The 13,315-nt window shown below is 36.8% G+C and overlaps 1 protein-coding gene across 4 annotated transcripts in view; it reads left to right on the top strand.

The window, feature by feature from the left end:
* Window positions 1–13,315, top strand: part of ece2a (endothelin converting enzyme 2a) — a 139,075-nt gene that overhangs the window by 113,275 nt on the left and 12,485 nt on the right. For 3 of the 4 annotated variants that reach the window (XM_067362626.1, XM_067362628.1, XM_067362627.1), the window contains one exon: window positions 1,769–3,127. The exons of the other annotated variant lie outside the window; for it this stretch is intronic. In XM_067362626.1, coding sequence (XP_067218727.1) covers window positions 1,769–2,056 — 288 coding nt within the window. In that variant the 3' untranslated portion in view covers window positions 2,057–3,127. Of the gene's footprint in view, window positions 1–1,768; window positions 3,128–13,315 lie in introns of those variants that run through there. 4 annotated transcript variants of the gene reach the window in all.

A 13,315-nucleotide genomic window follows, 5' to 3' on the forward strand; every position in this document is an offset into this window, starting at 1 on the left:
CCAATCACATCCTTTGCTGAGGCAAAGTCATGTATTTTGTTGTTCTTCGAGGGATTTATTTTAGTAGATGTGTTTCCATCTTAGTTTATGAGCATGTTTTTTTTTTAAAGTTATTGGCCTCAATTGATCACAAGTTTTTTTTTTTCTTCTTTAGAATAAATGTGCATCATGGTGTTTCCATCCAGCGTTTTTTAATTTATTTATTTATTTATTTATTTTTTATGCAAAATCCCAAAATTCGGGTGGATGGAAACAAAGCTGTTGAGGTTAAACCTGGTGCAGCACATCTTGATTTGCCGTATTTGAATTGAATGAAATACAGCAGAAGATAAGATTTTAAGCGAATCACTATCTACATTTTGGTCATATGGACCACTTTTATGACACTATTTTTTGCTGTTCCATAGAAGAACTAACCCTTTAAGAATAAAAACTCATAGTTTAAGCACATCAATATAGAATTAACATGTGATAACTGGTTAACTAGAAGTAACAGGTAACTATAAAACGTTTATTTTAAACTGGGAGAAAGAAAGTGTGACTTCTCATTCCTGTAAAAGTTGTCAGTGGAAGTCTGGAAGTTTCTCTTTCTGTTCTCTCTCTCTTCTCTCACACTCTCAGCAGATTCCATGTTGACACCTGAAAGTGTGAATTATTCATTTCTTCAGGCAGATGAAGAATGGGTGGCAGGGGCACGTGATGCGCTCACACTCATGCACACTAACCTACAGTATAAACACAAACACTCAAACATGCTCATGGGCACAAATACACTGCAGTTTTTTCCTAAATTAATACTTTTATTCAAAAAGCATGCATTAAATCGAACAAAAGTGACTCTTTTTTTTAAATAAATGCTGTAAATGCAAATAAACTTTATTCATCAAAGTATCCTTAAATAAATATATCAGTTTCAACAAAAAAATTAAGCAGTACAACTGTTTTCAACATTGCTTATAATTAGAAATATTTCTTAAACAGCAAATCAGCATATTAAAAAAGGTTTTCTGAAGAGCCATGTGATACTGAAGACCGGAGTAATGATGTTGAAAATTCCAATTTGACATCACAGGAATAAATTACATTTTAAAATATATTAAAATGGAAAACATTTTATTTTAAATTGTAGTAATACTTCACACAATTTTTTTTACAATTTTACTTTATATATTTGATCAAATGAATGCAGCTTAGGTGAGCATATAATAGACTTCTTTCAATAAAATCTTTAAAAAAATCTCACCGATCCCAAACTTTTGATCAATAGTGTAAATATACTCTTATGAACACATAAACACACACTTAAAGTACAAAACCACTGGGGTCATACAGTTCACATAGTTTTAAATAAAGATTTCTATAAAAAAAACAAGATACTAACCCTAAACTACAATACTTTTAGCAGTTTGATTTAAAAAAAAAAAAAAAAAAAAAAAACATTATTATTATTATTATTATAATTTTTTCTTTTTTCTTTTTTTAAATGTATTATTTTATTTATTATTTAACGAAAATCCTGACCTTGGCCATTGGTCTTCTGTGCGCTCTTGGAATATACGACATGTCTGATGGGATCATATCTAACATATTTAATATCTAACCCAATTCCACTACTGTGGATGGGCAGCAAATGGGGTGTGCAGAAAATGTTGATGTTTATTTGAATATAATGATGGTGGAGATAATCAGATGTAATTATCACAATAATGCATGGAACGCTCATAATAATACCGGTAATAGTAATCAGGTGATTTGTTTTGCCCCACAGGTCAGTCGTGTTTTGAAACCCGGAGGCCGTTTCATCTCGGTTACATTTGCGCAGCCACATTTCCGTAAGAGACTCTACGCTCGAGCAAAGTACGACTGGTCTATCAAGCACTATCACTATGGCAGCAGCTTCCACTACTTCCTGTATGTTCTTACCAAAGGGGAGGGGCTTAGCCCAGAGGATGCTGCATTGGAGAGGAGACTTCTCGAGGAAACTGAGGCTTCAGCAACTGATGTAAAATTTCAGGAAGTGGATTCTGAGGACTTCCTAAATAACATTGGATTATAGGGACTTGTACAGCATCTGTCAATCATGAGACTGCTGACCGAAGTTGTACATGCTGCTGCTTCTTCATTAATTTTTTTATGCTCCTATCCTTTAACTGATTTGTTCACCCAAAAATATAGATTCTTTCATTTAATCATTTACTCACTCATGTTGTTCCAAATTCATATGATTTTATTTCTTTCTTTGGAACAAAACATTCAATGTTTTTCTTTCTTTTTTTCTTTTTTTTAAATTCACTTTCATCTACTTTTGCGTTCCATGGAGGAAAGAAAGTCATACAGGTTTTTGAAACAACATGTGAGTGAGAAAATGATGACAGAATTTTCATTTTTTTAGGGTGAACTATACCTTGAATAGCAGTTTGATGGTCTAAAAAAGGATTGCACTGTAATTCTGGTGACGTTAAAGGGATGGTTCACCCAAAAATGAAAATTACTCCATGATTTACTCACCCTAAAGCCATCCTAGGTGTATATGAATATCTTCTTTCAGACGAACACAATCTGAGTTATATTAAAAAATATCCTGGCTCTTCCAAGCTTTATAATTGTAGTGAATGGCGCTCGCCATTTTGAAGCCCAAAAAAGCACATCCATCCATCATAAAAGTAATCCATATGGCTCCAGGGGGTTAAAAGTCCTTCTGAAGTGAAGCAATTGTAAGAAGCATATACATATTTGAAATTTTATAAACTATAATAACTGGCTTCCGGCAAGGGCCGTACGCGAGTCTAGTTCCCGTGGAAGAGTCAGACTTCAGACCCGATGCGTGACGTATTGATGAGAACGGAAGCGCAGAGGATAGAGCAAAACAAAACACCGGTCTTGAATTAAACGTCGAAAACTAGAATTTTTAAAGAGAAATGTCGGAGGATTTTGATATATGAGAAGAGAAGCTTGAGTTTGTTATCCAGACTTATTTGTTTGTTTTAGTTATTATAGTTTATAAAGTTAATGTATAATGTAATGTAATGTAAAGTTAAATATTGTTATTTTTCTTACAAAACCCCATCGCTTTGCTTCAGAAGGCCTTTATTAACCCCCTGGAGCCATGTGGATTACTTTTATGATGGATGGATGCACTTTTTTGGGCTTCAAAATCTTGAGCCCCATTCACTACCATTACAAAGCTTGAAAGAGCCAGGATATTTTTTAAAGGTAACTCTAAGAGGGTGATTAAATCATGGGGTAATTTTCATTTTTGGGTGAACTAACCATTTAATGACAGTTTTAAAGTAACAGCCAAGATTAAATAAAGGCTTTTTAACATTACTTTTCGCTTGATTCGAGTGCCTTGGATTACCTACTATTATAAGTATTTAATGACAGTATTTGAAATAAAAAAAAAAACTTTTTAGGGAACCTAAACTTCCCTTTTAGATCTTGTAAACTTTTGAAATGCCATGTTTGACTTTTTGTTTTTGCCACACTGCATTGGTTTTGAGTTGGTTCAATACTTTGACTTGGAACAACAATAAGCTTTTAAGCCGGGCACACATTTAACGACTAGCTAAAACATTCTAAGACTGTGCTGAACATACAGCGATTGTTTCCTGTGACTGAAGCAGATTTAAATACTTACACATGGAATTTGAACACTGAATGTAATCGCAGACTGAATGCAACTGGCTCTGACTGGACGCGTTTGAGTGCGATCAGTCATAAGTATCAATTTACATTCATAATCGGCCTTACAATTGTTAAGTGTGTGTGCGGCTTTAAACAAATGTCTTGTATGTTTTTAAATATCTTATACCATGCTTTTTTAGGGCTCTTTCATGTGCAGTTTAACTTCATGTGCATTCTCTCTCTCACTCTCTGGCCTATTTCTCTGTGTGATTGTGTTGATTGGTATGACAAGGTTGAGTGCTTGACACCTGCACACTTGTGCAGAGACAAATCTGTCACAAACGCTTCTCAAACAACAAATAAACAGACAGACAGAAAACAAACAGCCCTGCTGTGTGCCAGAATATGACAGACGTGTCTGTGTGTGTGCTGCTTTGGATGAGGAATGGCTGCAGTGAATCGGAGGAGGCCATTAATAAACCAGAAATCATTTATTTTTAATTTAGCTCTGGAATGTAATTACCGTCTATTTTTAAGGCTTGAGGAAGGTGCCTGAATTTCAGACCAGCTTCATGTGTGCACAATCTATGTGAACATAGATTGAAATGTTATACTGTGATTTATTTGTAGTAAATGGATAAAGGTTATTCTTGAATCAGGAGAGCCCAAAACACATTTAAACCCACTTTATGTTGTGAATGTTTGCCACGGAATTACTATGTGGTTGCTAAGGTGTTATGAGTTGTTTTTGGAGTGTTGCTAGAATGTTCTGAGTGGTTCCTAGGTGGTTTCTTCACAAGAGGCCACCCCCAAGTGTGATTATTTTTATACCTAGATATGGCTTGGGTAAATCTATTTTTTCTTCCATTTTATTGCAAGTTTGATTGCTTAGAAAAGTAGTTGCACATAAAAAATGGCACATTTTGAGGAACTATCATGTCTGTGTGGGATGAGTTATGCACCCAAAATAATACTGAAGGTGATGGATTTTGAAGCCCTAACCCTGTGCAAAAGTAATGGTTAGCATGCACCATTAAATAGCAATGGTTCATATACCAGTAGCAGTTTTACAATCTTTTAGTTCAGAGTTGATCAGGTCTAGATTGAATGCGTCATCTGTGAAAGCTGATGATGTAGTCACAGGTCTTTCCCCTTCACTGAAGCACTAAGCAATGACGTCAGGGCAGGGATAGTATCAGATGGCGGCTGGTATCAGGTGAGTTGCAGGTATCAGGTGTAGATTTATTCTGTGATCGTATCCTCACGCCATGATGTGTGATGGTTCTTCAGGAACTTAGTGCTGCCTAAACACCATAAAGCTGCTGCGGAGAACAGGAGACCTTGATTAGTCTAATGGCTTGTTATGTTTTGTTTACACCCTTGCAATGCAAACCCACATGCAAGTTTTACTTTATTGATATTTAAGACCATGATCTTCAATAATGTACTCTTGAATAATGGATTGAGTAATTTCAGTAGTGTACTTAGATATTTTCTTGTCTTAGAGAAGAACAAAATCAATCCTTGTACGGTGCTCACCAAATTTAATTTAATAATGTGCCTTTTAAATGTCATAAACAGTTGGGTAGATGGATGGATGGGTAGATAGACAGATGGGTGGACGGATAGATAGATGGCTGGATGGATGATTGGATGGATAGACATGGATGGATGGATGGATGGATAAACAGGCAGTTGGATAGATAGATGGGTGGGTGGGTGAATGGATAGGGATAGACAGATGGATGGATGGTTGGATGGATAGACTGATGATAGATAGATAGATAGATAGATAGATAGATAGATAGATAGATAGATAGATAGATAGATAGATAGATAGATAGATAGATAGATAGATAGATAGATAGATAGATAGATAGATAGATAGATAGATAGAGAATTGTGGATAGATAGAAAGGTTGATGTATAGATTGATAGACGAATGGATACATGGTTGGATGGATAGATGAATGGATGGTTAGATGGATAGACTGATGGATAGACAGACAGATAGCTGGATAGATAGACGGGTGGACGGATAAATGGAAGAGTGGATGGATGGATGGTAGGATGGATAGACAGACAGTTGGATAGATTGGATAGGGATGGATGGATAGACTGATGGATAGATAGGCAGACGGCTAGATAGATAGATAGATAGATAGATAGATAGATAGATAGATAGATAGATAGATAGATAGATAGATAGATAGATAGATAGATAGATAGATAGATAGATAGATAGATAGATAGATAGAAGGGTGGATGTATAGATGGACGATGGATGGATGGAATGATGGATAGACAGCTGGATAGATAGATGGGTGGACGGCTAGATGGATGGATAGACGGATAGATGGGTGGATGGATGGTAGGATAGATAGATAGATAGATAGATAGATAGATAGATAGATAGATAGATAGATAGATAGATAGATAGATAGATAGATAGATAGATAGATAGATAGATAGATAGATAGAAGGGTCAATGTATAGATTGATAAACGGATGGATAGATGGTTGGATAGATAGACAGGTGGATGGATAGATAGATAGATAGATAGATAGATAGATAGATAGATAGATAGATAGATAGATAGATAGATAGATAGATAGATAGATAGATAGATAGATAGATAGAGAATTGTGGATAGATAGAAAGGTTGATGTATAGATTGATAGACGAATGGATACATGGTTGGATGGATAGATGAATGGATGGTTAGATGGATAGACTGATGGATAGACAGACAGACAGCTGGATAGATAGACGGGTGGACGGATAAATGGAAGAGTGGATGGATGGATGGTAGGATGGATAGACAGACAGTTGGATAGATTGGATAGGGATGGATGGATAGACTGATGGATAGATAGGCAGACGGCTAGATAGATAGATAGATAGATAGATAGATAGATAGATAGATAGATAGATAGATAGATAGATAGATAGATAGATAGATAGAAGGGTGGATGTATAGATGGACGATGGATGGATGGAATGATGGATAGACAGCTGGATAGATAGATGGGTGGACGGCTAGATGGATGGATAGACGGATAGATGGGTGGATGGATGGTAGGATAGATAGATAGATAGATAGATAGATAGATAGATAGATAGATAGATAGATAGATAGATAGATAGATAGATAGATAGATAGATAGATAGATAGATAGATAGATAGAAGGGTCAATGTATAGATTGATAAACGGATGGATAGATGGTTGGATAGATAGACAGGTGGATGGATAGATGGATGGATAGATTGATGTTTAGATAGATAGATGGATGGTTGGATGGATGGATCGACTGGATGGATGGATGGATGGATAGACTGATGGATAGACAGGCAGACAGCTAGATAGATGGATGAATGGATAGATGCACAGATTTGTGGATAGATAGAAGGGTCGATGTATAGATTGATATACAGATGGATGGATGTATGGATGGATGGTGTAGTCATGACATCTACCAGCAGGGACTAACTGGTCTAACCTGCCAAACCTTGACCCCTTTGGTACATCCTTGCCTCTTTGCAGAAAAATCATTTTCATTGGTCACTGTTATTACACCCACAAGAAAAGAATCCAAAATGATAATATGACCCTTCAATGTCATTATTCAAAGATTGGGATCCGCTTGTTCAGGCTCATGTTTCTGTAGGGACAAATGTGTGCTGTTGTTCAGCTGGGGGGAGGGGTCAGACACACCATTACATCATCATCCAGCAACGGTGGCAACAACATAGACCGTGGTATTGATAGCAGACACATAAACCCCCGCTCACAGCCGATCCACTCACAACACTAGCGTAAACATTTCACTAAGCTACGTTAAGGACAGAGGCATGTTTGGTCACTGCTGCTCTTAAGGTCAAAGCAGGGACATTTTTGGAACAGAGGGCAGCACTTCAAAACCAAAACTGGTTGATGTCATTGATTTGTTGAAAACAATCTTTATCTTTGATATCCTTGGTGCCGCATCTCTGCTATGTGAAGGATAATGAGTTATGTAATGAGTTATGTGTAGAAAATTGTAATGTAGTAGGTGTAGACTTATATTTGATTTGATTTTAATGGCCCATGCTGATGTCTAGAGAGCTGGGTGAGCAATATAATGCTGATATAGACAACAATGTTTACAATATGTAATGTTTACAAATTTTACAGTATTTTCTCAAAATGACCTGTATTCTGGAACTGATATAAGGGTGAAATACAGCTTCTATAAATAGGGTATATGTCAAATGTCATTTGACCAAACAGCAAAACTGGTCTCCGCTTGTGAGAGAAAGTGTTTACAGCAGTATGAACTGACGGCATATCTATGGACTTTTAAGGTAATCAGCGAAACTACCTAGTTCACATGTTTTATTCTATTAAATATCTAAAAGTTAGTGTGAAGAAGAAAAATTAAAAAAGCTTTTAGATATAAATCTGCAAATGCGGGGGACATCAGTTATGCTCACCTTTGCTCGCTCCTTTTAAGTTATCAGCAAATTTTTCATTAAGCACATACAAAAGACCTAAACCGTAAGTGATCTGATCTGTTTTACAGAATACAGAAGTTAGATTGTGCATAAACCCTATTAACCAATCACAGCTGATGTAGTCAAATATTGATATGGCCAAATATAGGCATAAATCATAAATACTATTTATGTATTTAAAAAAAATAAAAAAATATATATATATATATATATATATATATATATATATATATATATATATATATATATATATATATATATACAGCTATGGAAAAAATTAAGAGACCACTTAACAGTGATTTCTGAACTTGGAGTGGTCTCTTAATTTTTTCCATAGCTGTATATATATATATATATATATATATATATATATCAGTCTATCGCTGTAGTAAGACTGCAGAAGAGCTGCAGGTTGGAACAACATTCCTGTCAATGTTCCAATTCCATTTCTAATCCATAAGCTCCCTAAAATCAAAGCAAAATGTTAGGAAAATCATAAGAATGTTAAGTCCCAAGCCAATCCCTGAACCTAATCCTAAAACATGATTGGATATCAGAAATGTTCCACAAGGACCAACCAGGATGTCCTACATTGACTTGGATAATAACAGTAAAGCATAGCCACACTGAGCCATGCATGCGGTGAATTTGAATCTAGTTTGCAACATTTCCATATCCCATTCATATCTCCGACCCCTGTTGTCTCTCTCCAGTGCCTAATTAAAAGAAGAACATGGTCAAAATAAAAAATAAAAAAGTAGCATATTTTGAGTGTTTGGCATAATTTTCTGTATATTTATGGTTTATACGATCCCGTTTGTCTCACAGTGGTGTTAAATGAGGATTTACTGCAAGAAAATATGTGTTGTTATCTCTAATGAGGGAGATCAATGGAGCACCAACTGAGAGCTACAAGCTGGGATGAATCAAGGACAATGCTCTTAACTCAAATGTCTTTCTCACTTTTCATTTCTTCCGGGAAGAATTGCTCATTCTTTGAGAATCTTAGAATGTCATCTCTCCCTCTTTCTTCCGTTATCACGCTGTCATTATCTGCCGAGAGTCGGGCTTTCCATATTGGGTCAGGCCACAGCGTCGCTCAGTCACTCCAGAGCTGCCGCGGGCCTCCTGTCTGTTCAGATAGTGTATCAGTAATCTCCAGCTCTGAGCAGCCTGTGTGAAGCGGTAAGGATTCCCCTGGGCATTGGAGCCATTCAGGAACACTGCAACAGCCATGAAGGTGTATTAATAGACTGAGATGGTGAAGCTGAGTGTCCTTGACTACGGTTGAGTAACTGACTGATGGACTTTCTGCTGTGTGAGGACCTCGTAGAGTCTTTTCCAATAAACGCGCACAGATGTTGCGAGTCTTTGATAACCGCTGAGGTTAAACTGACATTGATCATCTGAGAATCGTTTGAAAATGTTAGTGACCCAACTTGAGCTTGGGTCAACTGGAGCTATAGAACGTTATCAGGATTAGATGAGTATTGGAGTTTAAATTGATTTAGGTAAGCCTGACTTGTTTCCAGATGGATCCTGAGCCTCATTGCACACATCGGACATGGCTGACCCAAAGCCCACTCATGAGTGCATGACGGCACAGATCACGGATAAAAGCCATTGATTCTCTTGCGGTTGATTCACAGACATTGTATCGGGGATGAGTGTGAGTGTGTGATGAAGGAAAACATCAATATTGCTGTGAAATTTAACTGCATTAGATGTTTCAGAGTGTACAGGGTAAACAGGAAATAGCATGGCTTCATCCAATCTGTTGGAAGTAAGTCTGTTTACTGGCTAACATATTTTTAGGGTGCCAAATCAGATTCCTGTATTCCTGGAGCTCATACAGTAGAGCTATAGATCTAGCAACACCGAGGCCATGGGTTCAATTCCCAGGGAATGCAAACTGATAGAATGTATTGCCTACCTTGAATGCAATGTAAAGCCCAATTCACATTGTACTGACAGACGCCAACCTACGGCAACAGACATGTTCTGCGGGTTTTGTCGGATCACTGTGTTACTCCTATCGCCATCGGTTGGTGCTTGTTTTCACCAACTGTACATGTTGAATCACTTTTTGTAGGGTCTTGGAATGTCTGAGAAGTGACATATTGTAAGCTGGTGACTGTTGCCTTTGGTTGGTGTAGTGGGAATTAGCCTTATTGGTACAGTAGGGCTGGGTATTGACATAATTTTCACGATTCAATTACTATTCACATGCTTTCGATTCGATTACGATTTATTTAATATTTGATTATTTTGGATGTAGTATTTCAGTTACAGTACATGGCAAATTTTCTAGAGGAAAAAATCTCTCAACTAATGCTGTAAACTACACATATAAGTCAGTTGGTACTACTATATTGAATGTTAAATTAACTTCTTTATATACAAACACTTAAATTACACTCTGTTTTTTATTATAAATAAAGTTTAGAATTACATAATCATATTTCTACTCCAATTCGGTTTTTTGAAATATAAACATTTAAATCGCGGCTGTCATAACTGATTTATTCAAACAGGCATTAAATATTGAAGAACATTAAAAATTATTATGAATATGTAACGGTGCATAGCAATCAGAATGTTGCTTTCTAGAGTACACTTTTCTAGTTGACTGATGAGTTTATGGTCACTGAATATGTTTTCTGAGGTAAATGTGACGTTACGTGACATTGTTTACAAGCTGTTTTATTGACGTCTTTTGAGGTTGAAATACTGATTGAGCTATTACACGAGACATGATACGGATTTCGGTAAGATGTACTGTATATTTTAACATACCTTCAGGTGTTTAGTCATGTTTATTTCGCGCTGTATTAAAGCGGAGGAGAGGATGTTCACACGCGCTCGTGACGCTTCTCTTTAACTGAGGCGCTAAAGCGGTCTGTCACGTCACATTAAACAGCGCCAAAACGGTATTTATTTTTTGTAATAATCTCTTAATAAGATGGACGTCATTTGAAATCTGAGAATTTGCTTCATATCAAAAGTAACAAAGCACAAAGATAATTGCGATTTATTGGGTAGGAGGCGCTATTCTGCTCATTCATCAACTGAAAACAGACTAGACTACCACTACGAGACTACGAGAAATCTATATTTTTTTACCCAGCCCTAAGGTAGGCCTGCAGTATGCAATTTTTGCCACTCAAGGTAGCATATTCAAAAAAAAAAATAACAAAGTCATAGCTTGATGATCCTGTAAAGGAGTGGGAAATGATAGGAGTTGTCGTCTTCACCTCCACTGCTGATGGAAATCAATCCAACGGGACTCACAAATCATGTTCATGGATGAGGTAATGAAATAAAGTTTTAGACGCAAGTAACGTAATGTTTAATGCAAAATTACTGCTCATACATGTCACTTTATTTGTCGAATTAAAAGGTGGGGTAACATCACAGTTTAGGAGCATGAAAATGTAAAGTCGACGTCCCTACAATAATAGACCAGCGTGCATCTAATTAATGATTCATTCAAGAAAGTTGTGCAAGTTTACTGCAACAATGGAGCCACGAACTACACATACTTTTGAACATCCAGCGTTTAGTTGATCCTGCTAATAATTGTAAACACAATGGCATTATTTTTCCATGAGGGGGTTTGGCATCACGGCATTTGTTTCCAGGTGGGCCGTTAAAGAACGTGACACACATCCTGTAGAATTCAACCAATCAGATGACGACTTCGAAAATCCTGAAATGTTTCCAGTTAAGTGTGCCATATGCATCAGATGTTCAGCCAACTGTCCATGGCTGTGATGTCTGAGGCTTAGACTAAGAACAATCATACTAAAAGTACATTTGAAAGTACTGCAAACAATAATGAATAATTGTGGTCCATGATGACTGTGCGAAACAACAACTGTGACAACTGCAGCTTCCGCATTTTTTCATGAGACTCACTGTGTTGCCATGGTAGTAAAAATGGAAACCGAGGATAACACGGACATGACGTTATTGACAGGCGACGCAATGAGGAGGGACGTTAAAAATTTTGAATTTCTCTGGATTTAAACATTGTTGGAAGCATTTGGGATAGTGTAAGTACACAAGTGAACAAAATATATAACAATAGTGGTTTTTGGATATTTTACTGTAAAATTTTACATGACACTCCAAACCTGTATGACACAAAAATAAGATATTTTTAAAGGAACACTCCACTTTCAATATTTTCCTATTTAAAACTTACATTGTGTACTAAGACCAACGGAAAATGCAAAGTTGCGATTTAAGGCCGATATGGCTAGGAACTATACTCTCATTCTGGCATAACAATCAAGGAACTTTGCTGCCGTACCATGGGTACAATGAGAGAGTTTTAAATAGGAAAAATATCAAAACTCTTTAGACTGTTAGCATCTCGCTCAAAAATGACCAATCAGATTCAATGAACTATGCTAAGCTATGCTAAAAATGGTACCACCAGACCCGGAAATTGGCTGAATGGATTCGAAAATTGTAAAACTCAACTGTTTAACTCTAGGGGAGTTGGAAAATTAAAAAGTGGAGTGTTCCTTTAAGAACATTGGGGTCCAAGCAACATTGGCCCCAATTGACTGTCATTGTATGGGCAAAAAACAACAACAACAAAAAACTCTTCAATCCGTCTTCTTTTGTGTTTCACAGAACAAAGGAGGTTTGGAATGACATGTGGGTGAGCAAATGATGTACTATCCCTTTAAAGATTTCAAGGAAACGAATGATTTCCTTGTCTGATAAATCAAGGCCTATAATCCATCTTCCAATGTCAATGTGCAGAAGGTCCTCAAGTAAATGTAGCAGCACAGCTCAAAGCTCTCATAAGGACTTATGCCACAAGAACAATCTCCCTGCCATCATGACTGTGAGCTTAGCCTGAGATCAGTCTGAACGTGATTACATGGGCATCAGAACTGGTGCCAAACTTCACTACGTCCTTTGGGAAATACAGGCCTGGAGCGAACCAACACTCTCTCCATATGGTTTCATCCTCATAGACAACTCCAACACTAAAGATGTGAGGAGATAACAGGCTGAAAGAGGATTATAGTTCTCTGAATGGGTTCCACGGTAAGATACGACCATCCTGACATGAATTATAATGAAACATTAATATTTCATTAGACGACAACAGCTTGATCTGGTCATTTAAAACTGCACGGGGATATTTTTATACATGTGACCATACTTGTTTCATC

The sequence above is a fragment of the Chanodichthys erythropterus genome, chromosome 16 (genome assembly GCF_024489055.1).
Source record: "Chanodichthys erythropterus isolate Z2021 chromosome 16, ASM2448905v1, whole genome shotgun sequence".
Classification (NCBI taxonomy): Eukaryota; Metazoa; Chordata; class Actinopteri; order Cypriniformes; family Xenocyprididae; genus Chanodichthys; species Chanodichthys erythropterus.